Raw genomic sequence first — 13,414 nt, 5'->3', positions numbered from 1 at the left:
GCGCCCGCGCGCGCCGGGGGTATCCGTTCCTCTGCAGCCTCGAACCCTCCTTCCTCCCCTCCCCCCTGTCGTTGCCGGCGAGCTCCGTCGGGCAAAGCCCGGGGGGCGCGGCGGCGGGGGGGGCCCTTCTCCCCCCTGTTCGTGGGACACTGGCATGGGGCGGTCTCCTCGAGCTGCGGCGCTGGTCTTCGCGGGGTCCAGCGGCTCGACGGCGGGCTCGCAGGACGGCTGGCTGGTGGCGGTGCGCCGGCGCCCTGGGGCTCGTGCATGGCGGGGCGGCTGCGGCGCTCCCGTCTCGGGAGGTGGCGCACAGTCGGCCCCTTGCTGGATCCAGCCGGATCTGGTGGTGGGGGTCGGTCGGTGGCGTGTGGCGGCGGTGGTGCATGCCCGGCGGCTCCGGCGCTATGAGAGCGTCGGGCGACGCGGGTAGGGCAGCGGCTGGGCGTGGCCGTTGCTCCGGCCGTGGGCACCGACATGTGGAGGTCCGGCGGTGGTGGACTCGCGGTGTCATGGCGGCACCATGGTGGCTTGGCGGATCTGCTTGCGGCGGCGACCGGCTTCTCCGGCGTCGGCTTGTCTGCGACCGGACCATTTCGGCCTTCACTTCATCTCCTCGGCGCTCGGTCGTTACTCCCTTCGAAGGGTTGGCCCTTTCCTAGCTGCGGTCCATCGCTCGTCTCGCGCCCGGTGCAGCAGGACCGAGGTCGTCTCGCGCACAGTGCCGCAGGACCGAGCTCGTCTCGCGCACGGTGCAGCAGGACTGACTCCGTCCCCGCCCCATGGTGCTGCAGGACCGATCTCGTCTCACGTTCCGGGCTGCAGGATGGGTCGATGGATGCCAGTGTTGGACGACCTATTGGGTCTCGACGCTGGGGTGGGCCAGGGGTGCAAAGGCGTCTTCTTTTATGCTCGTCTCTTTGGTTGGGGTAGCGGCGGGTCTCGGGTGTGGTGGTTTCAAGGTCTTGGATGCCGGCGGCGGCCCTAGTGGCGGTGCATGGTGCTCTTGGGCAGAGCCCGTGTCTTGGCGTTGCCCGGTGATCATGGCCGTGTGGGCGGTGTGGTTGCCGGGGTGTAGAGGTCGGTGGCGGTGAGTGTAGACCGGGATGAAAACCTGCTCTATCTTCAGACGGACCGGCGACGGCGAAGCTCGCTCCTTTCTTGAAGGCGTCGTCGCGGCTCTCACCGCCCGTCATGCGGTTCCGGGGGAAACTCTGATCCTTGGATCTGGCGGGCACGAACTAACTTAATGTTGATTACTCATCGTTATGCTAGAATCAAAAGAAGATTGAGTCAATGGATGGATGTGATTCAGAATAGAGTATTCACCATCCGGGATGTGCCGTGTGCGTCCACTTAATTATCTACTCCCGCAATAAAAATATAAGACGCTTTTTGATACAACCATGGTGCAAAGAAAATGTCTTATTTTTTTAATACATACAATACAGACGCATGCATTCATATATACGCGCTACACTCATCTCTACGAATACACCTGCACAATCTTACTTATAATAAATGTGAGTATCAAGACTTAAAAATCTTGGTGGGCTAGGGATACCACTGTCTATGTAATCATCAAATCACAGGCTAGTTCACAAAACGTCTTATATTAAGCCAGAGGTAGTAGATGATACCACGTTGTTCTGAAAATATTTTCATAATATATTTTAATGATATTTGATTGTACGAAATATGAATATTTAAAGTAATATTTTAAAAATAATCATTTAAAGCAATAATACGGGGACTAAATCTAAAAGTGCATATGATTTATTGTGTGTAATTATTATATAGTTGTAATTTTTTTTTATGAAATATGGATAACATAATAGAATAGAAATTCTTATACATGTTTGCATGTTGAGTTGCGACTTTTTCTGTGAATGGTTGCATATTGAGATGGACCCGTTTTCGTTCATGTTAATTGATGAGGTAGTATGCTTGCATGTTAGGACAAATAATTTAATAATGAGGTGACATGCTTGCATACTAAGAGAAATAGTTTAATGCAGATTAGCTATTTAGATATAAAATATAGATAGGTTAGGAGAAACGCTTCCCGTGGCCGATTTGACGTGAAACGTCCGCCGCGTTGTGCACGCGCCATGTGCTCATGGCTGAGCCTTCTATAACATGGCCCTTGTTGCAAGATGCCCAAACGTAACATGAACTACATTGCAGACCATGTAGAAAAAAAAGGAAAAAATTGTTAGAGTGATTTACAATAAAGCTCATGTCCCAAAGAGCTAAGCGCAACACAAGACTTGTTGCAAAAGTTCAGCTAGTAGATCAGACGCAGAAAAAACAAAAGAAAATGCTTAGTATTACAATAACCCTCATGTTGCAAAGGGTCGAGCACAACATGAGACTTGTTGCAACGCCTCAGCACGGTGAGGAAAAAAACAAAAATGCTCGGGGATTGCAACAAGACTCATGTTGCAAAACGCTAGCCCAACATGATGCTTATTGCAAAGGCCCAACAAGTAGATTGGATGGTTGTTGGGTAGACAAAGCAAAAAAAAGTGTTTTCCTGGAGGATGGCAACAAGTCTGTGTTGCAAACCGCTAAGCGCAACACGGGGCTTGTTGCAAAAGCTCAACAACTCATTAGGAGAGATCATACAGTTGTCCGTGGCTCCACCGAATGATAGCCCGGACGGCCGATCTTGTAGGATTATCATCTGGTCGACGCGTAGCACTTCCCTTGAGGTTAGTGGGGGTTAGATAGTTAGATATATAAAATTCTTGCAACATTGATGATATTGCAGAAACTTCACAGCATAGGTGATGTTGTAGAAACGCCGACGTCGTTGCGCAGCACCGCCACTATTTGCAACACCATCATTCAATTGAGGTGAGGCGGTGCGGCTCGATTTGGAGACATAGCAATGTGGCACGGTTTGCGATGAGGGGGCATGGCCTGCCTGGGAGACAAGGCATCGACAACCTCCTGCACGATGAGGTAGCGTTAGCCTGATCTGGGACGAAGCAACCTCCTGAAGGGGATCTGAGACAGAATGGGGTCAGTCTGGATGATGCGGAACGGCACAGAGTGGTGGTGTGTGCAGGCGACACTGGTGGGTGTTGTGGGAAGGGTGGCAGCCAGAGGAGCACCCTGACTCAAGGCAGCATGTCGAGGAGGATGGGAACAGGAGGAGGCTGGAGGAAGAAGACCCTTCAGTTGCTCTCGCGTGTCTTGCAACGAGGACAGTGTTGCAAAACTAATTTATGTGGTAGGATTGTTGTGTGCCCCTCGATCAAATTCTGATCGAGCGGTCACAGAGGCGGTTGACGAGCAACCAACTATCAGCCGGGTGAGGCTAAGCGTTTCCCGGAAAATACACAGGAGCTCCCGGGTGTCACACACCCCTATATAAAAATAGCAATTAAAAATATCAAAAAAAATCTGAAATTTTGGGATACGAAACATGAGTGACCATTGTACACCCGCGTTCATTTTCGTGGGAATGGGTGCCCGTGGTATCCGCGGCGCAAGAATTACGAACCGACATACGTTACACCTAATTTTTTTCTACACATACTTTTTTGTCTTTTTTACTGACATTACCACGGGCACCCATTCCTCGCGAAACTGAACATATGTGTACAATGGGCACCCAGGTTTCATATCCCAAAAAAATTCAAATTTTTTTGAAATTTCCTAATATGTTTTTAATGCTATATTTATATAGGGGTGTGTGGCACCCGAGAGCCACAAATCCTCTTCCAGCGTTTCCCTTGCTATTTTAGAAATTAGAATATAGTAGTTATACACCTCATCGACCTGAATATAGGTTTTAGTACTGTACTAAAAAACACACTCGTAATATATGTGAACGGATGTTGGTTTTCCCATGGGGCAATAATAGGCACCGGTGGCCGGCCCAAACATTCTGCCGGTCGGCTGCTAACTACCCGATCTAGAAAACGCGAACCGTCATATCTCAGACTCTTCTTCCTCTCTTTTCCCGTCTTCCTGCTCAGCCCCGCACGCATATGGGAACAGGAAAAATGAGGTTCCACACGCTCCCCACAGGCACACCACCACCCCCTTCTCGTCGCCATTGTGGTCATGCCCAACGAGCTCCGGCGAGGTCCTGCCCCTGGCAGTCAGGATTTCATCACGACCATCATTGATTTTAGGCGCGATTCACTATGGATGTAGCTCTAAAAACGGACAAATCCATCATGCGGGCGCCATGATTGCAGCATACCCAGCGTAACCCCCGCCTCCGGCTCGCCGCGGTTGTCGGCTTGCACCGTCGTATCCAGCAAAAAAGGAAAATTTTGTTTTTGCCACTCTAGTTTTTGTCCACTTTGGTTATGCCACTTTAGAATTTGACGTATCACTTTTGCCACCCTTAGCTTTTGACAATTATCACAATTGCCATTCCATGACAAAAACAAAAAATTTAGAGTGGCAATTGTGATACATTTTAAAATCTAAGAGTGGCAAAAGTGATAGAAAAAAATATTGCTTTTGCCATCCAATGGCATTTGTGATGTATTGTCAAAAGGTAGGAGTGGCAAGAGTGAGATGTCAAATTCTAGAGCGGCATAAGTAAAGTGGGCAAAAATTAGAGTGGCAAAAATAAAATTTTCCTAAAAAAAAAGATCTAAGAAAGCAACAAATGCTCAGTGACTGGTTGAAGCAAAATCATTATAAGGTTCCAGCAAAAAAAGACATCATTTCCAGCAAAATCAAGCTCAGCATGAACAGCTTCGGTAATTGATTTGTAGCAAAAAACAATGCTAGTTCCAGCAAAAATGAACGCTAGTTCCAGCAAAATAACTCAGCAAGGAGACTCATCGGTTTCGATTGTAGCAAAGAGAAGAAGGATTGTAGCAAAAATACACAGTGGTTTCAGCAAAAAAAAACACGTGGAAGCCGGTGAGGGGCCTGATTCCAGCACATTGCATGACCGAATGGCAGCAAAAGCTCATGCCGGTTCCAGCAAATGGATGGCCGGTCGCAGCAAAAAAAGGGTCGTCCGCAGCCCGCCGGCCGTCTTCACGGCGTGAAGACCTTTGGTCCGTTGAAGCAGCAGGGGCACCAGTTTCATCTCTGGGATGCACGGTTGCAGCAAAAAGGCCACATCGCTTGTTGTCGCAGGTCTCCAGCAATTGTCGCCGCCGTCTGCAGCACCAGCGTGTGCTCATTGTAGCACTTGTCACCGTCGACAGAAATGGTGTGCAAAGGTGTATGGTGGTGCTCCCATGGTCGGAGACCCCCGACGGCCACTGCCACGCAGGACCATATGTCAGCCGCTGCCTCGCCGTGTGGAGGAAGAAGCAGAGACGAGCACAGCTGGTGAAGCGTGCGGCGAGGATAGGATTGGGGATGGATGGGGCGAGAAAGATGGAATGTGTGGTGAGGAAAACAAAGGGGATAGATAAGGCAGCAGTGCTCGCGCGTGGTGAAACGGTGCATCGGACCCGTAGGCAGTGCGCGTGTGTGGCAGGCACGCAGGCGACCGGCGCAAGCTTCAGCCGGTCCGCCGGCTCGAAACGTTTTCCTTTCCCATAATACTAATACTCCCAAGGTAATGTAGAGAGAGAGAGAGGTTTAGGGTTAGAGAGAGAGAGAGAGAGAGAGAGAATGCATTATAACTGTACAGAGTTTTGAGGCTTGATGGAAGCAACATAAAGCATACTCCGATTTCAACTCAAGTCTAACAGCAGGTTAATGCACCAGTATAGCCTTTTTGGGCAAACGTTACTTTAGACAACATGTACTAATAAGAAATAAGAACTCTGAAAGGTAAGCTTGCCTCTGGATGTAAGCTCATGTATAAACAATGGATGGAAGTAAAATCACAGTTCATCATAAGGAGCATTTGTTGGGGCAGGTCCCTCCTGCACTTTAGCCAAGATGTCTCCAGCTGATACTGAGCCTGATCTGATAGCATCAGCCAGCTTCCTTTGCAGTGTCAACAGGCCAATACGTCTTGAGACAACATAGAGAACCGCCAAGGAGAACACGAGGAACCCAATGGTCAGGATGATCCTGGAACAGATAATAGTTAGAAACTGGCATGGCCCACGCAGTATTGTTGTTACAAAAGCAGAAACTTGTCCTGCAGATGGAAGCCAAATGCTTAGCGCGACAGGAGTTAAACCCATTTGTTCCACTTCTTTTTGTTTGACTATAAAAGGCCAGAACGAAGACTGTACGACCACATTGTAAACGACTGGTAATAAGGTTGGTTCTGAGTTCTACAAAAGATTGATGCTACATACCTATCGAGAACATCTTGTCGTTGCATCGTGGAGAGCATACCACGGGTGCGCATCAGCAAAGAGCGGTGCCCTTGATACTCACCTTCAGCCTTTCGGAGAACACTTGTCGATTCATCTGCATAAAAAGATTGAAATTAGCTAGCAACTTGACCTTGATAGGTCTGGAAATGTGTTAAAATGGCAGAAAAGGAGTAGTTATTCATATGGAAAACTTGAAGCACATGACTGCCATGGTTCCTTAGTACTCCAAGTTTTCCATAACAGTAAATGAACACCAGACTTAAATGTTTACTTCGGACGAAAGTTTCATTCAATTTGCTGCACAAGCTAGTGATCCATTTCTGTTCATAGCCAAGATCCTTTCTCAGGATGAGTGAGTGAGTAATTATCATCAGGTTCCTCACACGCTTAAATGTACAGATCCTTACAAGCGAGCATCGGGCACAGGCTTAATCACAGGAAAACTTACCAAAAGTTGACAAGGTATTAGCACTTCTTTCCACTTCCTGTCAAAACATCTGTAATAAATTACTTCTGAACTTACGACCAGAAAATCATTAGCATATGAGATACTCCTACGGAGGCGTGCTAACCTGAACCATCAACTGCCGAGACCTACGGAGGCTCTCAGTAATACTTTCTGCAGCGGATGTCATCCCAGCCTTTGTCCTACATCATTTAGAAGGTTCATGTTCATTGTATAAACAGAAATTACAGAATGAAATAACAAATATAGCAGGCGATTCTTTAATTGGTGCAACATTTTGAGGTCATATAAATGAGTTACATCAACACAACGATTTCTAATTTCTTGACCACATTTCATAGTTCAAGGAAAGTTATCTTTATCCCTGTTCTCTCCATATGGTGGTGAACATCAGCATGCCAGTCACCCATAGGGACATAACCCTCCATCACTGCACACATCACTGCCAATCTCCAAGCATCCCCAGTGAGTACCACACTGTCTGCATAGAAAGGAGGTGAGATCATGATTGATTAACTATGCGTGGCAGTGGCTGCTGCTGCTGCTATGTCGACACATTCCCAACATGCCAGCTGCCTGTCACACCCTATGCACACCGACTGTCTCAATGACTCCAACTTCCAACCTTGCAACACTCACTGTAGAAGCCAACCATCACACCTGTCTGGTTGCGCCTACTTAGCGAACAAGCTTGTTGATCCCTTTAGCAGCCAAGCTCTTCCTCAAGCACAGGAGTCATTGGCAAATTTGTGTATTTTACCATTTTATATATGTTCTTTTTTAGCATGTGCCTATTTCAATAATTCTTGTTTGGATTCAGTTACTTCAGATTCTCCGTCATTTATCATGGTTAACTGACGTATCCACCTTCAAAAAAGATGTCATCAATTACAGAATTTCTCAATAAAATGGAATAGTATATCTGCATTCTTCTAGGCAAGACATGTGCTTGGGGCGGCATAAATCCTACCAAAATCTTGAGTTTTCTCATACAGTTACTGTTGCTCCCTGCAGTTTAACTGAGCATGACATTCATGGGAGTTCTGCCGGCGATGGGGCGGGCAAGTGAACAGAATAGGATGAAGGAGAAGAAGAGAAGAGGTACATTTTTTTGATTTGCTGCTGATTATTGACTGGATGTCACCATGACAAATATTCCATCATATAAGTTGCCAGTGTGGCAAAACCACCTCCATGTCAGCAGAACCACTAATCCAAACCACTAATGGCCATCTGAGAGAGTTAAATAACCAGTTCCATAATTCAAGGAGTTAAATAGACTTTCTCAATAGTCCGAGTGACGAAAGTAGACCTGTTCCGTTAGAACTGAAAATTCACAGCCTTTGCAGGCCTTCACGAATTCTACACTTGCTATAAATTCCCGTGAAACTGAACAGATCATCAAACACATTCTACAGCTAACGTCTCAAATATTTCAAAAATATACCAACAATACAAAGACCTCATTTGATCAACTTACTGGAGATTACGCCTCCGAATAGTGGACTCTTCTCCACCTCCCAGAAGAAGCTCCCTCTAGAGAGAGCAAAATTAGAATGTGAGAGCACCTTAAAATTACAGGCAAGCTAGTATTGCTCAGGTAATAAAGTACTTCCTCCATAATATAAGACGTTTTTGCAAGCTAACATAGCTTGCAAAAATGACTTATATTATGGGACGGAGGGAGTATATCAAATTAATGGAGCATACTCTGAAAAAAAAAATCACACACCTCTTCTTGAGCAGCTTTTCCAATGTTCACTTTTGCTTGTAAGTTAGCACTCCTCAGGGTCGCACGCAGCCTGAAAACAAAAAGTCAGATGTATACAAAAACTAAAGAAACAAAGCAAATAAAAAGAGCTCTAAGAACAGAATACCGCTGATACTGTTCCTTCCATGATCCTAAGGTTGCCTGTCCAGACTGAACTTCTTCAAAAGTGGGTAGCTGCTCTGCCAGAAGATCAAGCCTGCATTGCAGTGCATTCAGCAATTGCAGTGCATCCTGTGCAGAACCGTTCAACCTAGGAAGAGACATTGCTTCTTCTGTCCCTTTCCCCATCTTCCCACAGGATTCAATTGCAGCAATGCACACCTCAAGCTGTGCAACTGCTTGGCTCCATTCACTTTTCAGGTTTTCAACGGCTTGTGTGACCTCGTCCATCTTTATTATCTGAATAGATCAATTCAGCGGATTTATCATGCTGTTACTAATGAAGCAATAACTTGTTAAATACGAGACTTACAATGAAAACGGAATCAAGCAAGAAACATTCAATTGGACAAACTGACAAACCAGCAGTAAATCCAACTAAGAAATTACACTGCGTTGGGCTCACTTCTTGCTGGTCATCGATTTTACCACCTCAACGTGAGATCTCCGTCCAAATATACGCTTAGCCAAGGGTAGCACAAACCTAATCTGAACTAGAATGTTTAAGAAAAAACTGCTGCTCAAGCTGCAGTACCTAGTGGCTGCAGCAATGGAGCTCCAGACAGATGATTATCGAATTCCAATTTAGGTGGTCCAACTCAACAGCAGACAAGGGCCATTACCCAATCCAAAATCAAATCTGTCTGCATAAAATCTAAACCAAAGCCCCAAGGTGGTGGGGTGAGAGTCAAACACGCATCTAACGGGAGAATTGATTTTAACCCCCCCAGTTCACTCGCCTTGGATCTTATGCCCCTTTCTTCGTTTGCCTTGCTCTGAAGCCCCCCAGTTCTGTCTAGCTCTTCCTGATGCCCCCCTTTGATGTTTAACAAATTTGTTAGTAGATATAACCATCAAATAAAAATGCGAATAGACAGAAATCCCCATGTGAAACTCCCTCAGCACCTAGGGTTTCTAGGATTTAGACAACCATATAAGAGGAACCAAGCAAAATCCATGGAAACGGAAGGGGAGAAGCTTGCCTTGCCAGCAATGGAGGGCGGCGGGAGGGGAGAGGGGAGGGGGGGACGCCGCGCAGCAGCAGGGGGGACGGACGGCAAGGCGCGGCGGAGCAGCAGGGGCGACGGACAGCAGGGCGCGGCGGCTCTGGCGGCAGGGGCGAAGAACGAACGTGCTAGCCCTCCTCGCATCGCGTGGTGCTGGGTCATGAGGAAACTGCACGAGGGCAAATTAGTCAAATCAGAACATTATAGGATCAGTTTTTCTTGCATTATTAGCTAACTGAATAGATAACAACGCAAAAGGGGCAATCGGCAAGAATCAAGTCGTACTGGGGGGCTTCAGAGCTAGGCAAACGAAGAAAGGGACATAAAGATCCAAGGCGAGCGAACTGGGGGGTTAAAATCAATTCTCCCCCGAGACATCCGTTCTAGGGTTACCAAACTGGAGAGGTGCCCGGGAAAAATAAACCACACAAGTGACTCCGAGGGATAGGAGAGAAAACTCACCTTCGCGCCGCTGCGGAGGTCGTCCTCTCGGCGGCACTGCTCACCGGCGCACGCAGGGTCACGGACGGAGTGGTGCAGATGAAGGAGGGCGCGCGGAGTGGGGTGGAAGCAGGGGCACGACGGAGGGCGGGCGCTAGGGATTCGTCGTTCGTCGTCGCTGGCCGCCGGCGTTGCCTGCCGGGGTCGCGAACGGAGCGACGCGGAGGCAGGTCCGCGCGTTTCGTCGTGCGAGCGAGCGCTGGGGCGGAGAGGGAGGCGAGTACGGTTCGCACAGCGTCCACCGCCGGCGACGAGAGATGTAACTTAACCCAGCGTACGCCAGCCGTCGAGGGGAGCGTGAGAGGGGAGGAGATTGGGTGTGCGCTGGCCGCGGCGGCGCGAGGCGCAGGGAGCACGAATGGAGCAGAGGAGGGGATGCGTGCGGTGGTCCGTCGAGGTACGCCGGTGGCTGATCGATCTGGAATCTGGATCCGCTCTAGTCACTCAACCGCTAGTTGGTTTGGGCCTCAAACGACTTGGTTTTCTACCGAGCCCAGTCCACTCAAAAAATAAAATCTTAGTTGATTAGCCCATGGGCCAACGCAGCCCCGGATGCATGCAAGCTTTTTTTTTTAAGTTCTTTTTCCTTTTTTTTGCGGATGGATGATGCATGCAAGCGAGTACTACGGAGTGGTACTTTTTCTTGGCGCGCGCGTCAATCGTACACACGAGAACGAATCTTTCAAGTCCCCGTGCATGCAGGGGCAAGTCGGTACGGAGCCATTGCAGCCGTACAAGCTAAAGCAATCCCATGTCTATTCTAGTTCACTGCACCACTATCTTTAGTAGTGGCATGCAGATATATACGGGCCACGCGCCACCAATATCCGGTCCTAGCTCCCCCCTAATGCGCGCCATTGCCCGAACGAACACCCCGCCGACCGATCATGGCCATGGTCATGGAGAACCAGCAGCCGGTGGCGCAGATGCAGCTGATCCCGGCACCGCCGCGCCCGCCTCCTCCCCCGCCGCCGGCGCCCCAGGCCTACAAGCACCACTGCAAGGTGTGCAAGAAGGGGTTCATGTGCGGACGGGCGCTCGGCGGGCACATGAGGGCGCACGGGATCGCGGACGACGCGCTAGCCGCCGAGGATGCCTTCGATGATGATGGCGGCGGTGTCGGCGAATCGTCCGAGGCGGGGAGCCCGTCGCCGACGACGGCCAAACGCATGTACGGGCTCCGCGTCAACCCTGGACGGCTACGGAACTGCCGGGTGTGCGAGAACTGCGGGAAGGAGTTCACGTCGTGGAAGTCGTTGCTGGATCATGGAAGGTGCAGCTTTGACGAGGACGATGATTTGGATGGCTCGCTCCGTTCGTCGTCGCCACCGCATAATAACGCCGACGAAGGCTTGGATGAGGACGACGAGGAGGAAGGGGACCTGGCGTTGGCCTCCGGGTGGTCAAAGGGGAAACGGTCACGCCGCGCCAAGGTGATGATCGCCGGGAGCAGTGCCATATCGGAAGTGCAACAGCCGGCCCCATCAAGCGAGGAGGAGGACCTTGCCAATTGCCTCGTCATGCTCTCCTCGTCTCGTGTCACGCAACCAACAGTGCATGTGGATGCCGACCAGGAGTCGTCCGCATCAGCGAGCAAGGATGAAGAAAGGAATAAACTCCTGGTGCCACAACCGCTCTCGATCATCCCTCCCATGACAGCACAGTTCAAGTTTTCTGCGCCTCAGGTGGTAGTGGCGCAGCACGTTCCAACCGTCCCACGCGGCTTGTTTGAATGCAAGGCGTGCAAGAAGGTGTTCACCTCACACCAGGCTCTCGGCGGGCACCGTGCCAGCCACAAGAAAGTTAAAGGGTGCTTCGCCGCCAAGCTTGAGAGCAGCCGCAACGAGAGTACCCACCAACAGGCTATGGCATCGGCTGCTCTACACGACAACACCAGGGCCATCCCTGAGGCTGTAGGAGATACCAGCACTGCAGAAGGGAAGTCGGGTAACCTCGATGCCGGCAAGGCGACGAGTGTTGGCGCCGGCGAGTTCGTTGTGCCCGCAGCAACGACGGAAATGGCCATTATGCCGATCGCTGATGCAGCGCCGGTAGCAGCCGCCTTTTCTCCGTTCAAGAAGAAGGGGAAGGTGCACGAATGCTCCATCTGCCACCGCGTGTTCACGTCGGGGCAAGCGCTCGGGGGCCACAAGCGGTGCCACTGGCTCACCTCCAGCGCAACGGACCCCGCCAAGCTCCAGCCCGTCGTTCCCGATCACCTCATGGCGGCCATGTGCCACCACCTCACCCTCGGCCGCCCGATGTTCGACGCGGCGGACCAGCGAATCCTTGATCTCAACGTGCCAACAAATCCGTCGGCTGAGGCGGTCGCCACCAGACAGGCCGCCGAGCTCAACGACATCCCGCTCTGCCTCAACGCGCCGGCGTCCATGTATGTGCAGTCCTGGACGGGGCACAGCAACGCCAGCCACGTGAACAAGACCGGGACGAGCAGCCGCAACGACGCAGCTGCCGGAGGCGGCGCGGCCACGGAGGACGAGGCCGATAGCACCAGTGCGAAGAGGGCCAAGGTCAGCGACCTCAAGGACATGAAGGTGGCCGGAGAGTCGCTGTCGTGGCTGCAGGTTGGCATCGGCATTTCCTCGTCGGAGAACAACGAGAAGAGTGCTCAGGAGGGAGCCTAACTACTCACACAGCCGAGGTCACACCAATTAATTAATCTACTGATCAAGTAATTAGATTTTGACCTTTGTTGGGTACGTATATATATAGAGTAAGCACTTACCATATATTAATTGTCATATGGAGTATATGCTCGGTGTATATGCTGCATATGCATGTAATATTATTGCAAAGTTAGAAACTGAATGCCCTGTGTGCATACGCCATCCCAACTTCCGGGGAACTACTGTTGGCGACTGTAATTATGCAAGTCGGCTTATTTCCAACATGTTTCCTTCCGGTTTTTTAGAAAGCATTGGATTTATTTTCTTCTACTCTTTCTATCATGTAACTGTAATTAATTAATTGATTAATATGTTGCTCCGCAAGAGTTTCTAAACCAGTATTACTAGAAGACACCCACGTGTTGCGGCGGAACTAAACAACAATTTAGAGAGATATAACAAAATGAAAACATGTGTGCGATATTTATCTGAGTGACACATTTCAAAATGAAATCAGTATATTTCATGCATCTTCTCATTTCCAATCTCACCATACTACTGAGAGTTTGAAACAGCTGAGTACATATATGTAGCTTATTCGGGGGTTTCTAAAGAATATG

General features: G+C 49.7%; 2 protein-coding genes across 5 annotated transcripts; one reads left to right on the top strand and one right to left on the bottom strand.

The window, feature by feature from the left end:
• Nucleotides 1-5,637: 5,637 nt before the first annotated feature.
• LOC119317357 lies at nt 5,638-10,577 on the bottom strand. Of its 4 annotated transcripts, none has more exons than XM_037591794.1 (9): nt 10,129-10,577; nt 9,643-9,835; nt 8,607-8,899; nt 8,462-8,531; nt 8,210-8,265; nt 6,836-6,911; nt 6,712-6,748; nt 6,243-6,357; nt 5,638-6,009 (listed from the first exon to the last, which is right to left on the bottom strand). In XM_037591794.1, the coding sequence occupies exons 2-9, from the start codon at nt 9,826-9,828 to the stop codon at nt 5,817-5,819; spliced, it is 1,026 nt and encodes a 341-aa protein (XP_037447691.1). In that variant the 5' UTR covers nt 9,829-9,835; nt 10,129-10,577; the 3' UTR covers nt 5,638-5,816. The 4 variants fall into 4 exon arrangements, with proteins under 4 accessions (XP_037447691.1, XP_037447694.1, XP_037447693.1 ...); XM_037591797.1 differs by lacking the exon at nt 10,129-10,577 and adding an exon at nt 9,400-9,476 and having other exon boundaries at nt 9,643-9,709; XM_037591796.1 differs by lacking the exon at nt 9,643-9,835 and having other exon boundaries at nt 10,129-10,576.
• Nucleotides 10,578-11,054: 477 nt separating this feature from the next.
• Nucleotides 11,055-13,039, top strand: LOC119319379. The gene has a single exon (XM_037593867.1). It carries the CDS (start codon nt 11,055-11,057, stop codon nt 12,810-12,812), a length of 1,758 nt encoding a protein of 585 aa, XP_037449764.1. The 3' UTR covers nt 12,813-13,039.
• The last annotated feature ends 375 nt before the right edge of the window (nt 13,040-13,414 follow it).

This window comes from Triticum dicoccoides, chromosome 6A, assembly GCF_002162155.2.
Source record: "Triticum dicoccoides isolate Atlit2015 ecotype Zavitan chromosome 6A, WEW_v2.0, whole genome shotgun sequence".
Classification (NCBI taxonomy): Eukaryota; Viridiplantae; Streptophyta; class Magnoliopsida; order Poales; family Poaceae; genus Triticum; species Triticum dicoccoides.
The sequence above is the reverse complement of the archived record's forward strand: the minus strand, read 5'-3'. Positions and strand labels throughout refer to the sequence as shown.

Bases quoted from the DNA above. Each gene is read 5' to 3' on its own strand.
- LOC119317357 (XM_037591794.1), bottom strand. From the start codon at position 9,828: ATGACCCAGCACCACGCGATGCGAGGAGGGCTAGCACGTTCGTTCTTC. The intron at 6,358-6,711 runs GTAAGTTTTCCT...CTTTTTATGCAG, and splicing joins TAATACCTTGTCAACTTTTG to ATGAATCGACAAGTGTTCTC. The intron at 6,010-6,242 runs GTATGTAGCATC...TATCTGTTCCAG, and splicing joins CGACAAGATGTTCTCGATAG to GATCATCCTGACCATTGGGT.
- LOC119319379 (XM_037593867.1), top strand. From the start codon at position 11,055: ATGGCCATGGTCATGGAGAACCAGCAGCCGGTGGCGCAGATGCAGCTG.